Source organism: Drosophila miranda, chromosome XR (assembly GCF_003369915.1).
Source record: "Drosophila miranda strain MSH22 chromosome XR, D.miranda_PacBio2.1, whole genome shotgun sequence".
Lineage (NCBI taxonomy): Eukaryota > Metazoa > Arthropoda > Insecta > Diptera > Drosophilidae > Drosophila > Drosophila miranda.
In genome coordinates this window covers 3,086,728-3,107,281 of record NC_046674.1, presented here as the reverse complement: position 1 = coordinate 3,107,281, position 20,554 = coordinate 3,086,728, and the positions used below count along the sequence as shown (strand labels likewise).

General features: G+C 48.1%; 3 protein-coding genes across 5 annotated transcripts; all 3 read right to left on the bottom strand.

Annotated features, from left to right (window-relative positions):
• Positions 1 to 532: 532 nt before the first annotated feature.
• LOC108165455 lies at positions 533 to 13,615 on the bottom strand. 3 transcript variants are annotated; one of them, XM_033386618.1, is made up of 12 exons: positions 13,347 to 13,615; positions 9,539 to 9,936; positions 8,593 to 8,703; positions 8,301 to 8,487; positions 7,874 to 8,242; positions 7,689 to 7,817; positions 6,771 to 6,878; positions 2,792 to 3,040; positions 2,406 to 2,727; positions 2,199 to 2,291; positions 1,743 to 2,114; positions 533 to 1,638 (listed from the first exon to the last, which is right to left on the bottom strand). In XM_033386618.1, exons 2-12 carry the CDS (start codon positions 9,607 to 9,609, stop codon positions 1,019 to 1,021), a joined length of 2,631 nt encoding a protein of 876 aa, XP_033242509.1. In that variant the 5' UTR covers positions 9,610 to 9,936; positions 13,347 to 13,615; the 3' UTR covers positions 533 to 1,018. The 3 variants fall into 3 exon arrangements, with proteins under 3 accessions (XP_033242509.1, XP_033242508.1, XP_033242510.1); XM_033386617.1 differs by having other exon boundaries at positions 13,439 to 13,615; XM_033386619.1 differs by having other exon boundaries at positions 1,743 to 1,808; positions 13,439 to 13,615.
• Positions 13,616 to 14,360: 745 nt separating this feature from the next.
• Positions 14,361 to 15,802, bottom strand: LOC108165495 (phospholipase A1 member A). The gene is made up of 3 exons (XM_017301552.2): positions 15,595 to 15,802; positions 14,802 to 15,514; positions 14,361 to 14,721 (listed from the first exon to the last, which is right to left on the bottom strand). Exons 1-3 carry the CDS (start codon positions 15,785 to 15,787, stop codon positions 14,452 to 14,454), a joined length of 1,176 nt encoding a protein of 391 aa, XP_017157041.2. The 5' UTR covers positions 15,788 to 15,802; the 3' UTR covers positions 14,361 to 14,451.
• Positions 15,803 to 16,772: 970 nt separating this feature from the next.
• On the bottom strand, positions 16,773 to 19,850 carry LOC108165496 (L-lactate dehydrogenase). The gene is made up of 4 exons (XM_017301553.2): positions 19,710 to 19,850; positions 17,582 to 17,961; positions 17,055 to 17,510; positions 16,773 to 16,989 (listed from the first exon to the last, which is right to left on the bottom strand). Exons 2-4 carry the CDS (start codon positions 17,957 to 17,959, stop codon positions 16,825 to 16,827), a joined length of 999 nt encoding a protein of 332 aa, XP_017157042.1. The 5' UTR covers positions 17,960 to 17,961; positions 19,710 to 19,850; the 3' UTR covers positions 16,773 to 16,824.
• Between the last annotated feature and the right edge of the window lie 704 nt (positions 19,851 to 20,554).

The following is a 20,554-nucleotide window of genomic DNA, read 5'->3' as shown; positions in this document are numbered from 1 at the left end:
GAGGGTTACGGACAGTTCTGGTATAGTTCTGGTATAGTTCTGGCATTGCATAGCCTTCGCTATAATATTGGACTATTTCCTATTTTCTGTCTATACTCCATCCGGTTTTCGATATTAAATCAGTCATTAATTTGTATGCAAAAGATGTCAAATCTTTGGATTTCCATTCCATATCGATTGTCGACATCTATCGGTATCGTGTGCGCTTGAGGGAACATTTAAGTTCTCTTAGTTTGTTCGTCAATTAAGAAAGTAAGAAATAAAACCCTGGAACCCCAAACCTAGTGGCACGGGATTATCGCTTAACTATCGAGAAGTGCTCGTGCTTCTAGAACCAGTTCCAGATTGAATGTACTCATTTTTTGTTTTTTGTTTCTGTTAAGTAAATTTGATTTTATTTCAGTTTAAAGATTAAAATTACCAAAAAAAAAAAAATATGAAAATTCTTCATCTGCCTCGTCGATCATCTGTAACTGTATCTGTATCTGTATCTGTACAAAGGAGCCTAGAATTTCTTAGATCTGTGTTCTTCTACCATCCTCTACATGAAGTGGTTCCACATTAATCCTAAAGATGCACAAATTTTATAGCTTGAACAAACAAAAAAAAAAAACACATACAATAATCGCATATCACATATTATGTTTTTTGGGGAGAGGGGGAGGGATAGGGGGGGGGAGGGTTCCAAAGTATTTACACGGTCCAATGTTTGCACGGGTAATATAATGGAGATTCTCTTGGTAAAGATTTTATTCGTAATTTATTCGCCCAACTATCGAGAAAGACTCGCGTGTGCCGTACGATACGATCCATTACGATACGATATCGTCTGTGGGCTATATATGTATGTATATTGATGTGTGCATATGTATGTACAATCCGAAGAGAGGATTACTCTTGTTTTGTTCTCTTTCCTAGATGATAATATCGTATCAGTGGTTCTGGAAGGGGGTGCTTAAACCTACGACGAAAGCTATAATCCAGTGGATGGGTCGGAATAGGTGTCCTGTTCCTCCGCTCAGACATAGACCTCTCCTGTCTTGGCCTCGGGACTGTGCTTGGCGAGGGTTGAGGGAGCACTCGTGGCCGTTGCCGTTGCCGTGGCGCCGCTCTGGGGCAGGGCGATCGTGCCACCGGATGAAGAGTTGTCCACTGTATCCACTGTGGGGGCTCCTGCCGAACGCACCGAGGAGCGCACTGTGGGGTCCTGCAGGTTGAAGCTCAGACTGAAGCTGTTGTTCCGCGAAATGTTGGCGTTGCCGTTGCCGTTGCCGCTGCCGTTCAGGGGCTTCACGGATAGGAGGGCCGTGGTGGTGATGCCGCCGCCGCCGCCCGCACCCGGCCCCACGGTCATGCCGTTGCTGGAGCCACTGTTGCTGTAGCCGTCCTGCTCCTGGGCCAGGTCCACGATGGACAGGGACGAGGGGGAGCGCTGAATGGAGAGCGAGACGGGGATCGTGGTGATGACGTCATTGGGCTCGTAGCCACTGGCCGTTGTCGTGATGGTCGGCAGCTGGGCGTTCGCCGCGATGGGAAGGATGCTCAGGGTCCCCGTGGGAATGGTGTCCCCGCCGCCGCTGCTGTTGGCCATCGTGAAGGGAAACGACAGCGTGGTGATGTTCGTGGCAGCGGAGAGGGCTACGGAATCGAGAATCGAAGGGAGAGAGATTGTGGTTGGAGTATCTGAATCTGCATCTGCATCTGCATCTGCATCTGCGGGAGTATCTGTGCCCGGTACTCACTGCTGACTGCTGGAAAGCCATCCTTCATGTTGATGGCCTGCGCCAGGGCCGCTGTGGCTGGGTGTCCTGGAATCAGAGTGTTATTCGATGAGGAGCTGTCCATCTCTTTGATGGGCGACAGGAGGAGGGTGCCCAGCACCTGGCCGCCGCCATCGTGCCCCAGATGCATGCCCCCTCCCATGCCCATGCCCATGCCCATCCCCATGCCCATGCCCATGCCCCCCATTCCCCCCATTCCCGTACTGGTGCTCGTGGTGTTGGTTGTGGTGTAGGAGGAGGGGTACATGTGGTGCGCCCCTCCCTGTGGCTGTTGCGGGGGCTGCTGTGGTGCACTTTGGTGTTGTGATGGCGCCATTATGACGGCACTAGAGGCTACAGTGGATACGGATACACAATACGGTGCATGAGTGGGGTGCTCGGAGAGGGGGAGGGGGGGGGGAGTCGCATGCCGCTCACCTGGATTCGTGCTGCCGTCTTTTGCCACCTCCGGAGTGGGGATCCGCGGCCGTGTCTTGGCCACATTCACATTCAGGCCATTTAGCTTTGAATCTAATGAATAAACGTGAATCATTTGTCATTCATTTGTGAAGCATACTTTTGGGGTCTTGTATCTGTATCTGTATCTGCATCTGTATCTGCATCTGTACCGCGGTAGATACTCACTTTGCTTTATCAACTGCCTTTGGGCGCGTATCGACTTGCGATGCACAAACTTCCCGTAGAGGCTCGACTTCTGCTGCGACTGGGAGCCCCCCATCGACTGGAGCTGCTGCTGCTGCTGCTGTTGGAGCTGCTGCTGCTGGAGGATCGTCAGGGGCAGGCCCGACTCGGGGCTGGAGTAGACCGAGTTGAGGCGATGCCGATTGAACGGCATGCCGCCCGAGGAGTAGGCCGTCGATTGGCTCCGCATCGAGCCCATGCGCGACAGCTGCCGCACGAGCCAGTTGTTCTTCCGGCGCTCCACCATCGGTGTGTCGACACTCTCCTGCAGAGCGCACAGGGTGTTGCAGGGTATTGCTGGGTACTGCAGGATATTACAGGGTACTCACGTAGTCCGCATAGACATCGTCGCTGAGCATTCGCTTGCCTCCGCCGCCGCCGCCGGGCATTATGTTCGCGTACATCGCGTCCTCCTTCTTCACCTTGTACTTCTCCGCGGATCCCTTGGGCTCGTCCTTGCGGTAGTGCTCGGAGGCCACCGTGTAGGGCAGGTCCTTGGGGACGACGCACTCCCAGTACTGGTCGCGCAGCAGCTCCGGATGCTCCTCGTGCATCTCATCGACAATCATGTAGGCGGCCTACGAATAAATACGATCGTAAATGTATCGTAAATGTATCGTAAATGGTTCGTTAATGTATCGTAAATGGTTCGTTAATGTATCGTAAATGTATCGTAAATGGTTCGTAAATGTATCGTAAATGGTTCGTAAATGTAATCTCATCGATAATCATGTAGGCGGCCTACGAATAAATACGATCGTAAATGGTTCGTTAATGTATCGTAAATGTATCGTAAATGGTGTGTTAATTTATCGTAAATGGTTCGTTAATGTATCGTAAATGTATCGTAAATGGTTCGTTTATGTATCGTTGATGTATCGTAAATGTATCGATCACAATCAATTCGCGATCAAAAGTGGATCAGATCAGTCGAGTGGTACATATATGGAAATCAGGGGTGGTGGTGGTGGTGGGGCACGTGCTTCCCATTTCTGATGGCATTTCAAGTGGAGAAAAAGAGAGAGTGAGAGCGGGAGAGGGTGAGCGAAAGAGAGAGGAGGCGGCACTGAGACCTAATTACATCACAAAAAAAATAAAAACAAAAACATATTAATGCCAATCCACTGTTTTGTGTGTTGTTTTTATTGTTGTTCCACTTTTGAAACAAAAGAAAAAGTGAAATTGTTGATAAGTTTTTTTTTATTTATGGTTTTTTTTTTTGTTAATTTATTTCATAATTCCAGGCCGCACTTAAAAAAAAAAGCACACAAAAACCCAAGTGCTCGGCTCTTTGCAACCCACAACAGCAGATACTTTTATTTGCAAAGATATTACAAATTGTATCGTTAAAAAGAGACATAGAGGGGGAGAGAGTGAGAAAGGAATGCTCTGCCTTGCGGATCGATTATTGCCTCTGTTTGGGGCAGAGATTTGTAGAACGCACAGAAAGCGACTGCCCAGATGTTCATTGGGATGCACCTCCTCCCTGGCTGTGCTCATCCGAGATGGATACTTGTTGATGTCTGCCCTAGAGCCCTGCAGAAACAGCCCGGTAAGCCCTGTTACAGTGCAAAAATCAGCCGAACGAAGGATCCCCACTGATCCAGCACAATCAAGGACCGTGGAAAATACTGTGGATTCTGTTTATGAAATAGTAATATCCAGGGCTTGGGATATCCATGAGTTATCTTCAGACAGACCAAAGTTATTCTCCCAAATAGTCGATTTGGTCCTATCTATAAGCTGCTTTGAGTGAATGAGATGCGCCTGGGGCAATCGAAACCTCGGAAAATCGCTACGGGCTGCTGGCATCTGCTGGCACCTCGATTCTCGAGGACTTTAGAATCCCCTGAGCATAGCCCCCATCCAGGATCCGTGCATGGCTTATACCATAGATCTCTCCGACTCGAAGGAACTCGACTCGACAACATTCAACTTGTTTGCCATCCCTGCATTGTATTGGGAAACAAGACTGGTTTTTGATCGATTTTTCTTTGGTAAGGACTGTATATTGGTAGGACACATATACAGGGTTCCGAAGGGTGGCCGAAGGTGGCTCTCTGTTTGGGGAAACATCTGTTCCGAAACCATAATGCCCTCACAATTTGTTGGGGTAAATAAAAATAATAATACAAAAATGTACGAGTACTACTCATTTGTTTAATCATTTCGTGGTGCTCTGTTTTTCCATTTTTTCCATTTTTTTTTTCTATTTATGGGCACACGTCAATCGTCAAAGCCTCAAACCGTTAACCGTTAACCGTTAACCGTCAAGAGTCACGTTTTGGTGGGGGTGTGGGGTGCGATAGGTGCGAAATAGGCCACGAAATAGATGGGATGGGAGAATGGTAGAAGTATTTTGCAATAACAATAACCTCCCTCCCCCTCTCTCTCTCTCTCTCTCTCTCTCTCTTGGGTGATAAGCGGAGCATTTAAGCGTTTTCTTGGAAATGCATTTCTCCCTCCATTCCATGCCATCCCCCTCCACCTCCACCTGCCCCCCACCCCACACTCTTGATTCTCCACTGAAATTTCGGAGTTTAAGCCATAAAAAGACACACACACACACACACACTAGTAGTCGTACTCGTACGAAAAAAAAAAAACTAAAACAAAATTCAATGATAAAAGCGCTCTACAAAAGAGGTTTCAATGTTTTCAGTTTTTAAACGAAACAAAAACAAAATACAAAATACAAAAAAAAAACCTGTTTTCAATTTGTTGTTGCCGCTGCTGGTGGCTCGGATCGGCTCGGCTCGGCTGCTGGATTTTTGTAAATAATTGCAAGCAACAAAACAGCGGCCCACAGCAGACCCCCACACAGATACGCGCGCGCACACAGATGCAGATACAGATACAGGTGGTGCAGGTGGTAGGGGCGGACGGGGGCACACTGCAGACAGCATTTGTGGATACAGAGATACAGATATGCAAAAACAGAGCTTTAAACCGAAGTCAAACGTTCCAGAAAATACCCCAGAGAACAGGGGGCGGAGGGGCGGAGAGGTGGAATACTGGAATACTGGAACTTTGGAACGGAAAGAGATACAAATATTAGCGAATATTCATCTAAAAACAAGCGATAAGCCGCAGAGTAAGGAATGCCACGAAAAGGCAGGTTTTCTTCTTGAAGGAGAGACTCTCCAGCGACTCCCAGCATCCTTCGGAGGAGTAATGCGGCCCACCTCAGCCGTTTGTCCATGGATTTCTACAAACAATACCCTAAACGACGCCCAATGAATGCACCTTTGCAAACAAATTTATCACAAAATAAGAACCTTTTTTTTTCGACTTTTGCTGGGTTTTTAAAGTATTAATTTTGAACAAATTGTAGAGCCTCAAGTCTATCGATTCCGATGGCTATGACTTTTGGCCACCAGAAAGAGGAGATCATTATTCATTAGTCTGCGGTTGCGGGTTGAGATCGGAGACTTGAGATCGGCTTGGAACCACTTGACATGTTCGGTGCGATGAATCGAATACACCCCTGTTAGTCGATGGAGCACAGGGTATACAAATCGTAATACGTTAATCGACTATCACATTAAATCAAATGGAAATTTATATTTGCTTTGGCCACGATCTAAAGGTGGCACACAAACACATTTCTCGGATATGTACAAAGATTTCCACATTAATAAAGATTTATACACGACAGAAAGACAGACAGATAGACAGAACCAGAACTAAAGATAGATTTATGCATTAATCGTATGATCGAGAGGAGTCGGAAGAGAATCTCTGGAGCAGCAGTTTCTCGCCCGATTATCGCCGAGAGATGTCGCTCCAACCCTTTCTTCTCCAGCCTTTCTTTGCCCCTTTTTTGGCTCTTTTTTGCAGCACGCTAACCCAATTAGCAGAGTCTCGAAAAAGGCCAAGATCCGAGCAGTCATGATACTTGGAAACGCTCATAATTACGGATATAATTGTGCTCTCAGACTCGGACGCGGAATGAATGGTTTGTTAAGTATCTGATGGATACACGGATGTGCCTTGTCCCGCCCCAAGGTCTTTGTGTCTTAATTGCACTTAAGGTTTCTGTTTCATTTGAAAATTCTTTCGGTTTAATTTGGAAATCGGTTGCTTAAAATTTAATTGAATTTAAATTTCTCTCAAGTTGATGTTAAATAATTTTAACTGGCAGTTGGACAGGTTTTCAGCCGTTTCATTTGGGGGGAATTTTTTTGCTCATAATTTAATGAAAATATCACGTATACGCCGCGGGGATTATTTATTTATTGATGATTGCTTATTAGAGATTTTTCATGGCTTGAAACACCTTGTGCCTCGTCTGTGTGTGTGACTCACCTTTATGTGGCGATCGATCAGCCAATTGAGTTCTATATCATCGTCATCCTCGCCAAAGGGATTGATCAGCACCTCGGCCACCTTCAGCCAGCCCACATAAAAGACGAACTGCAAAGGAGAAGGGGAAGAAGGGGAACACGATTAAATCGAATCAGATACCAGCCCCACAGCTGAAGTGGAGCCACGAAACCACTCTCCTGCCTTCTCGCTACCTTTTCGCGCGAAAACAGTATAAATTAAATGGGCTAAACACTTGTCTATCTATCCGTCTATCTGAAGCAACTTTGGGGGAAAAGTATTTCTCAGACGTGACCGCGAATCGTTTACATAAGAAGGCAGGCAGCAGGCGGCATGCGGCAGGCAGGCGTCGAGCACAGAAAAACCCGCAGAAACCGCAGAGCAGAAACAGCCTTTGTAAGTGGCCGAATATCATGATATCTACAGATAGATAAACAGATCTATATGTATCTGCAGTGCACACTCCCCAGCGAGAGGGTATCGTATCGGCATCCTCCGTATCAGTAACAAGGTATCGCCATTACATTTGGCGGTAGCCAGGGCTGGCCGGCCTGGCCCACAGTTTCAGTTACATTTACGTTAATGAGCCACAAATTAAACAAAAAAATAACAATAATAAGCGGGAAAAAAAACAAACAGAAAGCAGAGAAACAGAGAAACAGAGAAGCAGAGAAACCGCAACAAGTTTTTGTTTAATATTTGTACAAAACGTCAACGAGACGTGCAAAATTGTTAAAGATTTATGGCTTAAATAAAGCGGAACGTGCAAATTATAAGCAAAGGCAAATAACTTCTAAATGCTCTTTGATCATTTGAGAATTGAACGCGACATGCAGCAGTGGCCATCGGTTGGGAGTTCTGCCGCTTCAGTGGGGGAAACAGTTTTGGGGGAAAACTCACCTGCAAGACGGTGAAAAGCGGGAAGTACAAATCGGGATCCTCGCGTCCATTGCGATCGAGGACGTTCGGGAGCATTTGTCGCCCCAGAAGGGCGGCAATAAAGTAGGTATACAGCACGAGGGTAACCACCTGTGAAAAGCATCTCGTAAGGGGTGGAAGGACTCGTGAAGGAGGGGGCATCGTACCTGCGTATAGACCAAAGGAACACAGACCGTGTCGTAGCCGATGAGGCCACCCAAACGCCTACGAATATCCGATAGTTCGACCAGAATCGTCTGCACGATGTGGTCGGAGGCGATGAGGCCGTCCTTTCGCGCCCGATTGATGATGTTCGTGGCCCAGACGAGCGGCATCCAGTACTTGGACATGGGGCTCTTGGCGTTCAGGGCCTCGAAGATCTTCATCTCGGACTCGTGCATGAGGCCGGCGTCCACCAGGTGCTGGGTGGTGGGGAAGCGCCGCTTCACACGCAGCGAGATGCGCTGCAGAGTGATGACGTAGGCCAGGACCATGTACCGCATGATATTCCTGCGCATCAGGCGACCCGTTTCGTTCTAAAGACCAAGGGATTAATACACTCTCGCTGTCCGTGTCGCTGTCTGTGTCGCTTACATTTACTCCGCCATTGGCATTGGAGATGGCGGCGCTGATGAAGAGGGCCAGCGTGTCGGGCCAGGGCAGCAGGCGGTACTGTTCCCACCAGCGTTTCACCACGAGGTTCACATAGAAGCCGAGGACGAAGGACATGGGTATGCTTTCGCCCTGCTGTCCGAAGTACTGGCGGATTTTGTTGAAGATGCTGCCCCACCAAGGAGAGAGATTATCAGTAGATCAGTAGATCAGTAGATAGATTATCAGTGGCCCAGAGACGCCCGGAGACGCCCGGAACGCGGCCAATACTCACGCCTGTTGGTTGGCAGTCAGGGCGAATCTATAGATAACATTTATGGTGTAGTACAGGCACAGATACGCGACCAATTCGCGCCAGATCAGTTTGTAGACACTGCCGCGCCATCTGCAAAGAGGGGAAGGTATTGGGTATTACTTTTCGATGGAATTCGATGGAATATCTTTGAGCTTGGCGATGATTTCCTCATTCAGTATATTCGGTGGGGGGCCCCCCCGTATTTGTTCACTATTTTTCATGCTTAATGGATGATGATGATATTATAAGCTTGCATGTCAGTTCCAATGAATTCTAATGGGGTTGGGGGATGGCCTTTCGATGGTGTTTGTGTGTGAATCGAAACACGCTTTTGAAACTGGTCTAACTCCCCCCCACCAATGGGGGTCTTTCGGGGTCTTTGTTCTGTTTTGTTCTGTTTGTTTTGATCCAAGGTCCCTCTGTGATCTGTTGCTTAAAAGGCCTCAAGAAGAGATTAACTATTAAAAAAAAAAGCATGTTTTAAAACGCACATTCCTAGCATCAGAGAATCGAATCACTTTTTGGGCATCGAATTTGTTGGGTTTTCTGTGGGCTGTGGGCTGTGGCCCCATGGCCCCATGGCCCTACCGTTTCGACGGTTACGAGTGAGTGCACTTTCGGGGAAACAATTAATGCAAAAAACCTCTCGAATAGCCAGATGTTGGAAGCGGAACTGTCGCTGTCGCTGTTGCTGTCGCCATGGCGATTGTTTACACAAAAGTTCGATGTTAATTTCGTTGGTAAACAGCCAGCCAGCCAGCCAGCCAGCGGCACAAGTTGAAAGATGAGTAATAGGGGAAAAATCCCCCAGTGCGAAGCAGTACGAGGCACTGGGTGACCCACTTAATGCTCCCCAACAGAGTCCTCCACAGGGAGGTGCCAATAATGATGGGATGGGATGGGATGGGATGGGATGGGTACTCACTTCCATAGGATCTTCCAGAAGCAGCCGAAACTGCTGCCATTTGGCACTTCGCCCGCGTATGAGACGGTCATTGGGGCGGCTCTTGGTTTTCGGCTGGAAAAGATATCTTACACTTCTATCTGTATCTTTTGCTGTTTATGGCCGTATCCAGGGAAGGCCGTATCCGAATTGTTTGTTGATTGATTTTGTACGCGAATATTGTTTTTGCTTGGCTTTTTGTTGTATGTTTCGTCGCGTCATTGACAGCAGCGGCCACGACGGCGTCGTCGCATGTCGCTCTCCCGCTCTCTTCGGAGGAGAGTCCCTCGCCAAAGCGATCTCTTCCTCTCTTTAAAGGCGTCCTCTCTCTTTCTCTCTGTGCGAAACGAAGTCCCTCTCCGGTTTTGTAAGCTTCTCTCCTGCAAAAACAAAACAACAAAAAATGAAAATAAATGCCATAACAATAGCTGCTGCTGCAGCGGAAGAAGGAGAGAGAGAAAGAGAGAGAGAGAGAGCGCCCACTGTACAAAAAAAAACACACACAACTGTAAAGCAAAGACACACACACACACCCATACACCCACACACGCGAGTATATATCGTATGTTTTCGTTACATGCAAATAACAAAAATACAATTTTAACTAAAACCGAAATTCCCGCACGTTTCGTTTCGTTTCGAAGGGTTTTTGTTGCTTTTCCATTTCTATATTTTTTTTTTTTTTGTATTTATTTGACATTTAATTTCGATTGCACTTTCCAATGGGCCGGGGGAGGGTGAGGGGGTAGGGGTATCATCTGTAATTAGTTTTTATTTTTGATTTGCATTTATAGAGCCTTAATTTCGATCAATCAAAGGCTCTGCGAAACACTTTAGACCTCAGAAATATATATTTATATATTTATATTTTATTTTTTTTTTTTTGTAATTTCACGCACATCACTTTTTTTATATTTTTTTAAAATTATTTTTTATTACAATCTTCATTCACCTTCGAGGCAAAATTATTTTGCGGCTCTTTTTTTTTTTGTTTTCTGCTGCCAGGATTTCCCCAAAAATACGATCAGCAGTGAGGAGGCAAGGGGAGAGGATAGAGGGGATGGGGGGGGATACACGCTCAATGCCAAAAACTGTTTTATCATCTTTTAATTTTTGGTTTTTTTTCTCTTCTTCTTCTTTTCACCCGAAAAACCTTGATTGTTTCTCTCTTTATTTCGTGGATTATTTGTTGCCCCGTCAGCGCCTTACAGTCCCCCGGCCCCCCCGGCCCCCAGCCCCCAATCCCCGAAGTCGCAGTTTCCGTCTGTTTACATTTTTTTTTTGGGGGGGGGGGGGTTTGATTTATTCCGTTGTGAATTTCGTTTATGTTGCGTTTCTCTCCCTAAAAATTGTGATTAATCGAATCATTTTTGGTCGAAGCTAAATCTTTGATTTTGAGAAGCCGAGAAACCGAGAAACCTGTTGCGTGTTGCCCGGAGAGACAGAGAGAGGGAGAGGGAGAGAAGTTTTCGAGGTTATTTTTTACTCCTTTTCGTTTGCTTTTGGCTAGTCGCCAGGCATACGATTTGTATTTTTTATTTTTTAAAGCTGCAAATATTTGTATTTGCATAAATGCGGAGTGGGAGGGGGATTGAGAGGGAGTTCTAACTGAAACGGGTTCTCTCCATCGCTGGATCGGCTGTATCGGCAGGGGGTGGATGTGGAGGGGGAGCGGGGGGGGGGGGGGCGGGGGGCACGGCAGAGTTTTCACTCTAGTGCGGCGTTAATTTCGTTTACAAACATGGCAGGTGATCTTCAGGAATGTACGAGTGTAAGATTCCACCCAATCCTCCAGCCAATGGATAACCGGTTGTTGTTGTTGTTGTTGTTGTTGTTGTTGTTGTCACAAGTCACGATAGCCGTCGCCCCTCCGGCGGCCATCCACCACCCACTTGTCCCTCGATCTAGTGGCTAGATACATAGATACACATGAATAGTGTGTGTGTGTGTGTGTGTGTTTCCCAAGAACTATCCGATGGGTATCTCAAGCGATTGTATTGCTGAATACAGAATAATTATATTGGATGCCTAGTGCACAATTACCATAGAGAGATTTCCATGAAAAATTCTCGCACTTACGAGCTGGGATCCGGCTAATCTGTCTGTCCGTCTGTCTATCTGTCCGCCTCGTATCTGCCTCCGAAAACAACTGCAATTCTTTCGCAATTTGCCCAAAAATCCACTCCCCCAGCCAGAGGCTGTAAATAGCCACAGTCACCCATTGACCCGCTCAAAAGATAGCTCAAATAAATGTCCACTTCTTCCGTAATATATTATCAGGGCAAACACCGAGCTGACAGATACCTACACCGTGTACAAACTGAGATAAAAAGATACATCTCCGGAGCGAAGCCTGGCAGCCTTCACTGCGGCGCAAAGCCACGGGCAAACGCAAAGAAAGACAAACAAAGCAAAGCAAAGCAAAGCCAGTGCCCACGGACATTGATTGGTGACGAAATTCAGACTCGAATAAATTTCACTTTCTTCTGACGTATTTCGGATGGGCCCGAAGCCGAAGCATTTAACAAATGAGTCAGGCGCCGAAGTGGGCCTAAACGGTGGCCCGGCTCTTCTTCTGTGGCTGGCCCTGGCCCCCCTTGAGATGGCAGTGGGAGTATTTCTTGCCTCATTAGCACACAATAAAAGAGGGGCAGCCGACTTCTGTTAGCATCGTTAGCATTTTCCATAAACTCATTTGAGGTGCTTCCAATCGAAAGCCACTCGAAACGAGCAGATTTATACGGGAAAATAGGCACCTCTTGATGTAAATTGGGTATAAAATTAACGTGTTCGTTAAGTAATTATAGATTTAACACAATAAAGCGATGAATATCTCCCAGGGAATGCATTTAAGCCATTGATAGGATGGATATCCCCTGTGGAGAGTCGCCCCAATGATGCCATATCCCTTGTGGGGAGGACATCTCTCCGGGAATCCATGCCCCTTGGGCCAAAGGCCCCCTCTCTCTTCAGTAGATCCCAAGAAAGTCATGGTATCTAAAGTCCTGTATCTAATATATCCAATAAGATATCTAATGAGTTTTCTCAGACATTAATTAGTGGATTATAATATTTCCATGCCCGTAACGATTTTAAATCAATTTAGTCGTGGATTTTCCCATGTTTCCCCATTCATTTATCATTCCACTCCGCCCCACTCTGTTGGGGCTCACACAAGTGCATCAATTACTTCATTAACAACAATCTTCTACAGCTATTTATGGCTAATCCCACTCTACTATATGTATCTTGTATCTATATATCTACTCGTAATTGCCGCATCATTTAGCCTTTTATTCAATTGAAAAATTGCATTCGAATTTTGGCTTGAAGCCAAATGCTGCCGCCGACACCCAAAAACAAAAAATACAACAAAAATATAAGAAAGAAAAACATAAGCTCTGAATAGACGGCGGCTTTACGTGGAGCCGCCCGTCTAGGCCACGCGCTGGCGTGTTGCTTACGACTACAGATCAGCGCGAGATACAGATAAAACAGATACAGATACAGATACAGCTACAGATACCGTGTCTTTGGGCTTCCCTGGGAAATATTTGATGTTCTTGCACTTGCACTTTAGTTTGATTTTATTCGAAGTTTTTCTTGCATTTTGGAGGCATTTCATCCGACGATTACACGGAAAACAGCAGTGCAACAGCAGCCAGTGGCAACAGCCGTGGAAAATGCGTCTGTTTTTTCGTATATGTATATATTATAGTGTTTCTGTTTGTTTTTCTCTCTCTCTCTCTCTCTCTCTATTGTGTTGGAGTGCTGCGAGCCAAAGACAGACCTCGCAAGGGGTTCCGCACGATCAACTGGCGATTGGCTTTGGGGGCTTTGGGGCGCCTGTGGGCTCCAACTCAGAAACTGAACAAAACGTACCACCGAACCGCAACGCACCGCACCGCACCGCACAGCGACACGATGTCCGACGTCTGTCCGACGGGTTTAACGCTGGACTTGGAAGCTCCCGATGTCCGACGATGCCGATGCCGATTCCGATGTCCGACCAAACGGCTCGCCAAATGCTACGAAACTGTGCTCCACCGTTGGCCACAAGCGGCTCTTAACTGAACTTTTTTGTTTTTTTTCCTACAGCTTGGCAAAAGGTAGAGGCAGCAGAGGCAGAGACATGCGGCAGAGACAGCGGCTGACAGTCGGCTTCCATTGAAATTTTTGAGTGTGTATGTGGGTCTAGAGGCAGGGGCGGGTGTTCGATTTTAGAGGGGGGTTTCTCGTGTAAAACCAAAACCCCTTTTGGGGCCACTCAGCCACTGCCTCCTCAAGGGGAGATACAGTGCACTCTCTCCTCGCTCTCGCTCTCTCTCTCTTCCAAGCTCTGTGCCGCTCTGAGAGTCGGCTTTTGGATGTGGCTTTGATCAGCTGTTTCGGCTTTAGATCAGCGAAGAGAGTGAGAGAGCGAGCGAGCGTAATACTCATTTAGAAGAGAAAAGCGAATAATTCCACCATGGAAGAGAGAGGGACAACTAAAGGGAGTTTGGAGTCCAGTGGCCAGCCAGAATTTCCTTTGTTCCTTTTATGTCCTAGTTTTTCAGGGTATTTCAGGGTAGATTTAATCAATTTAATTGCATTTTTCACCATCTGGCAGTGCAGGGGAACATTTTCCAAAAAAGCAAAGCATACTTTTGGGCTGGTGCCATTTTTCTGCGGCAAATGCGCGGACAAAAATCAAAGCATACTTTTGAGCCCCCGCAATAATTCCATTCGCATTGCATGCCACAAAAAGTGCAGCATACTTTTGGGCATGTCAAGTTTTCTGACAAGAAAACGTTTTCGTTACTAACAAAATACTTTAATAAATTAACTATTAAACAAAAACTAAAGACTAAAAACAAAAAACAAATTAGCTAAGCTTAACCCTTGCTAACCCGGTATTAACCCTTGGTTCCCTTGGTCACCTTCTTTCCGCTCTTTGCGGATTTCTCTGGATCTCGGGTACGCGCCGGCGACGTCTTGTAGCGCAGTCCGTGCTCCATGTAGGTGAAGGGGGGGTTCGGTTGCGTGAGGCAAAAGTACAGGCCCCTGGCAGTCGAAGGGTAAATGAGACCAATATTGAGGGTGTTCTGGAACTGGCAGTCGCCCTGCCGGAATTTGGCCCAACTTTCGCATTTGGTGGCGGGGATCATGACGCCCTCAATGAGTGCCTGCAAGAGAAAGAGAGCGGAGAAGAGTTGGACATTGAGGGAACCCCAGCGAGAGAGAGAGAGAGAGAGACAGAACATACCTCCATGAAGAGAACGAACGGATACATGTGGCTGCAGATCTTGGAGTCGCAGCCGGGCTGCAGTTTCCTGCGCGGGAAGTACCCAATGCCATTCGGATAGATGTCGATGTGCCCCACGGGCACACGCACCCCAAAGACATCGCCCTCGCCGTGCAGCACCACCACGCGCTCCGCGACGCCCTGCTTGACGAGGATATCGGTGGTGCGGCACATGGTGGCCGGATCGATGGCCACCAGTTGGCCCACCAGCTGCTTGGATCCCCTGGCGAAGAGCTGTGCACCCAGGGCGGCGATATTCGCCCCCACCGAATGTCCGGCGAGCGTGATGTCCTGCGGGGCAATGCCCGCCTCCTTGAGGGCCTTCAGCACATTGTAGATGGCATATCCGTGCACGGAGAGATGATGCCGCACCGCGTAGTAGAGCTGTGCCACGTCCCTCGCAAAATCCACGACAATCACATTGAGATCCCGCCGGCTGTTCTGCAGCAGCGACAGGTGCTCCTGGACGCTGAAGTAGCTGTCGGCCGTGTGGAAGGCATTCACGTAGATGAGGGTCTTCCTCTCCGGACTGATGTCGAAGTCTCTCAGCTGCGAAAGCGACTTGATGGGCAGCTCCACGCTCCGATTCGTGATGGTCATCACGTGGAGTGCCGCATCGCTGGGATTAATGCCCTGGAACAGAGACATGACGCCCTCGTCCACAGGGGCATCGCCTAAGAGTCGGTGGGAAAGCAGGCAAGTTAGAGATGGGCTTGGCAAGAGATGGGGAGTTGGCAAGGGCGGCCGGACTTACAGAAGGCTCTCCACCCGCGATTCAGTTGCTCTGTCAACAGCTGAATGTTGTGCTTCTGGATGGTCTCTATGCTTGCAGGTGTCTTGGGCTTATTCTCCTGCGCAAGGGCCATCATCGAGGGCAGGAGCACGGCCACGAGGAGGGTCTTCAGTGCGTTTGACGTGATCGTTTCCATGGCCACGGCTTCTCTCATGGCTTAAGGTGCTCCGACCAGAGCTTTTATAGATCTACGTTCTTATCGATCGTCTCTCTCTCTCTCTTATCTGGCAGTTCGTGCCACAGCCACAGCCACAGCCACGCCACGTCTGAGACGTCTGGGCAGCGTCTAGCGAAAAAACACCCCTTAAGATAGTGGATATATCTCTTGGAGATATGTGCCCCAATCTATGGCCAAGCCACCGATTGATTATGTTTTTTTTCGGCATCGAATCGTGCTCTCAAAAACCGAAAACAAAGATTGTTCGTGCCAGAAGTTTCCTTTATTCGAGATTAAATTTTTCATTCACTTTTTTAATCGATTCTCATTCGTTCTTGTTCTTTTTCAGATGCTTTCGAGTGCTTGGAGATACCAACATATCTAAGGGTGCTCTAGGGTAAGATACATATATAATTTATACTAGATTTTGTTCCAGACACGCGTCCGGCAGCAGCGCCCATCTTTTCGGGCTCTCATTCCGCCCGAAATTTGCTTTTGCTTCGACTTTGTGTCCTTTTTGTTTTTGTTTATGTTTTGTTTGTGGATATATTGTAATATATTTATATGTGGCTGTAAATTTCGACTAGAACCCGAATGTTATTCCGAGTTTTTTGGTGTGTGTTTCCAAATTTACGCTAATTTTCTGCTAATGAGGTAGCGGCGGTTGTTGTCGGTCGAGACTCTCTCTCTCTCTGCTCCTCCTCCGCCCCTCTCTGGGGGGTAGGGGGTGGAGAAGGAGAGTTTCCTGAGAGTTGCCTTAAAAATACGATCCTTAGAAGCTACAGAACAGAAAATGGGGAGTAGTGCGAGGGTGGGAGGGAGGTATAGGGGTAGAAATTCCATACAAAAAAAAAATAATCTTTCAACTTAAATTTTTAATTATTATTATTTTTTTGTTTAAATAATAAATACAAATGAGAAATGCATTAGAAAGAAAAAAAAACACATTTGGTACGGGGGAATACTTTGATGCCTTCTTGTGGGGATTTTCACTGGATTTTCCCTGCCCTCCCCCCTCTAAGATTAGTCTCCGCCTAGAACTTGAGTCCTGCCTGGACATCGGCCATGATGTTGGCCGACTTTTGCAGCTGCTCGATTTCGGTGGCCGTCAGGATCTGCTTGACGACGGAGGTGACGCCGTTGGCGTTCAAGATGCAGGGCAGCGACAGGAAAACGTCCTTATCGATGCCATGTTCGCCCTGGAAAAGGAAACGATTGTTTGAGTGAATGGTGCTCGAGCCCGGGACCAGGCGACCAGGCTTACCAGCACTGAGGTGGAGACCGCTGCCACGCTGCTCGTGTTCCGCAGAATGGCCGAGGCCAGGGAGGCCGTGCTCAGGCCGATGGCCCACGAGGTGTAGCCCTTGAGCTTGATGACCTCGTAGGCCGAGTCCACGACCTGCTTGTGGAGCTCGTTCCACTTCTCTGGGTCCTCGCCGGTGCCCAGAATGGGGTTCAGCTCACGCAGGCGAACGCCGGCGATGTTGACGCCCGACCACACGGGCACCGAGCTGTCTCCGTGCTCCCCAATGATCCAGCCGTGGCAGGAGGTGGGCGCCACGCCCAGGCGCTGCGACATCAGGAAGCGGAAGCGGGACGAGTCCAGGTTGGTGCCGCTGCCGATGACGCGGTTCTTGGGCAGGCCCGACAGCTTCCAGGCCACGTAGGTCATGATGTCCACGGGGTTGGAGACCATCAGCAGAATGGTATCGGGACTGTACTGCAAGGAGAGGCAAGGGGGACATTCAGAGAGGAGGCCTGCAGGGGCGGGGGTCTCCGCGGGGCACCTACCTCCACCAGCTTGGGGATGATGTTCTTGAGGATATCGGTGTTGCGCTGCACCAGCGACAGACGGGACTCTCCCTCCTTTTGGCGCACTCCAGCCGTCACGATGCACAGCCGCGAGTTGGCGGACGCCGCGAAGTCGGTGCTGGCCGTGATCTGGGGGTTCTTCAGGAAGTTGGAGCCGTGCTGCAGATCCATCAGCTCGCCCTGCAGCTTGTCCGCGCAGACGTCGATCAGGCAGACCTCCTTGGAGACGCCCTGGGCGAGGATGCTGAAGGCGCTGGCCATGCCCACCTGGCCGATGCCCACCACGGTGACCTTGTGACCCGAGCTGGGCAGAACTTCGGCTACTTGGGCCAAGAGGCTATCCTTGATGGCGGCCATTGCTGTGGGGAGAAGAAAAGGGAAGGCATTTTCTTTAGAATTTATTCACTAGTTTTTTGGGTGTAAACTCTCTCTCTCTCTCTCTCGCTCTTTCACACAGATTTCACGCACGTACCGCTCCCATAGCGGCATTGTTTAACCTCCACCAAGGTCGTATTAATGAGAAAAACGCGACATCGCCAGAGCCACACGCAACAACTGGCGCGAGAATACATTGCCGAAAAAATTAAACTTTTTCGAGGTTTTTTGGCTCGTTTTTCGTACAGAAATTCATAGACCGAAAACTTGTGACCACCGAAGGGGCTTGGGCAGGGGGAAAGCCAGCAATCAGGGGGGGGTCTGGTCTTGTCACTTGATCGGTGGGGACCCACTGGGGGACTGGGGCGCAGTGCCGTTGAAACTCAATCAGAAGCCCCCGACCCGCTGATCGGAGGCTCAGATTTTCACAAATGAAGCGAAAACTGATACCAAAATGATATCGGAATGATAACGGAATGATTTATCAATGAAATAGATTGCGAAAAACCATTCCCAAATAATCGTTTTATTAGTGATACGAGAATGATGATGATTTTGCTTCCTTAGAGGCTTATCTTATCGGAGGAATCGAAGCAATTAAAGCACTTAAAGCTAATCCCAATTATCAGTGGAATATCAATGGAATCTGGTGTGAGGAATGCATGGGATTGCATGGGATTGTACCCTATAGAAAGGTATAGATTCCATGCGAAGAGTATTTCAGGGAAGAGCTCCATAGAAAGGGGTACAAAAGGAGGTTCTATGGGAAGATCGGGTCGACAGGAGGAAGAGTTTTTTATGGGAAGTGTGTGTAGAGGCTCCACTGTAGACGGACCATAGGAGGGTATGACACAGGAATAGTGCGTCATCCCCTATCTTTGCAACATTTGCCACATATAGATAGATTTTCCCGCACGATAAGATTATTCGCTGGATTGTAAATGCATTTCGAGCACGTTTTTAATGAGAACTATATTGTCGCAGGTGTCGAGTGTTTTTCCCCCGCAATTTCCTCTCCGCTGAGGGCGATAGCGATCTGTGATATATGGCAGAAATGAGATCTTTAATAATGAATAATGATTGGAAAGCATCCCGTGTTTATTTTCGTTGGAAACTCGTAAATATTTATAGAAAATGTGGGGGGTTATTTGTGCTCAAATTTTCCAATAAACATCCACAGAACGGAATGTGAGCCAGGGCTTTGGTTTGGGTGGGGAATCACTTGTTGCAAGCAGCAGGAGGACACGAAATACGGAAAATACACGGAACGAATGACCTTCCTTCAAAGTCAAAGCCCCCCCCCCCCGTCCGAACAGCTGTTTGGCGGCGCACAGCGCATGCTCTCGAATGAAAATGAAAGTGAAAGTGGGAGTAGGGGGGTGCTGTGGGGGCACTGCCCAATGGAGTCCGGGAAATGCCAAATGTGGAAGGCCAAGGGCGAGGCTTGGATGCGGTGGAGTGCAGGGGAGGGCAGGGGAGTGCAGGGTTTCGAAAGTTGAATGCACTTTCGATGATGAGGCAGGAATCCGCTCTTTTGGCGCTCTTATAGAACGGGAAAGTAAACCCCATTGGGACACTGTCTCCCCGTTTCGCGCTTCGATGGGCCAAGAAGGGGGGAATTCTTTTTCAGTCACTTTCAAAAATTATCCAAAAAAAAAAAAAGAAAAGCCAACTGAGATTTGAGATTTCTCCATACTTCTCCCAGTATTTATCTGTAGTATCTTTAGCTTACTTTTTGCTTTGTTTGGTTCTTTTTGGGTTCACTTTTTTCAAATGGAAAATACTTTTCGGACCGCTCTCTGAGGTCGTCGACACTGTTTGTTCCGTTCACTTTGCGGGTTCGTTGCGAACTGTTGGCTCCACATATGCGGGCTGCGGATGGAATTTGTAGCTTGCCGCCGCCGCCGACTGGATTTTGTAGGCTCTCTCGCAGTCGCGGTGGCTGTGGGCAGAGGCAGAGGCAGCGGCCGGGGCAGAGGCAGGATGAAATGACGAAACCGCCGCAGTGGCATGGTGAAAGTGAGAGCATTGCTCTCTTCGGTTGCTCTCTGGCTCTCCAGAATTTTCGGCTCCACCACATTTGGGCCATGTTCGAAGTCAAGGTGACCTTTTGCCTGTGGGTTGCTCTGCCTCTCCTCCTCCTCCTCCTCGGCCGCTGCTGCTGCTGCTATTTATAGGCCTCACGTTTTTTGGGGCTTATTTGATTTGTTTTTTTTCTTTTGCTTTTCCTGGAGCTCCGCAGAGGGAGAAGGAGAGGGTAGCCACTTGAGAGGTGGATTGTGGATCAGAGCAAAGAATATCATTGTCGTAGGAGTTGATTTATTCATTCCCTCAGCCATAAATTACTGGGATCTCTGGATCTCTATGCAATTCCGATTCCTACAATCTTTTGTCCGTTGCCGTCGCCTCGTGACAACAGCTGGGCTCTCGGGGCACGTGCCCCGCCAGAGATCCAGTCAATAGGTATGGAATTGTTCTTGGCCAAGAGCCCAGTCAGGCGGCTGCAGAACCGGCACTAAATTAGCCAACAGCTGCTGGCGGCAGACGTGCGATTTGTATGCGACTAGGGCATGTACT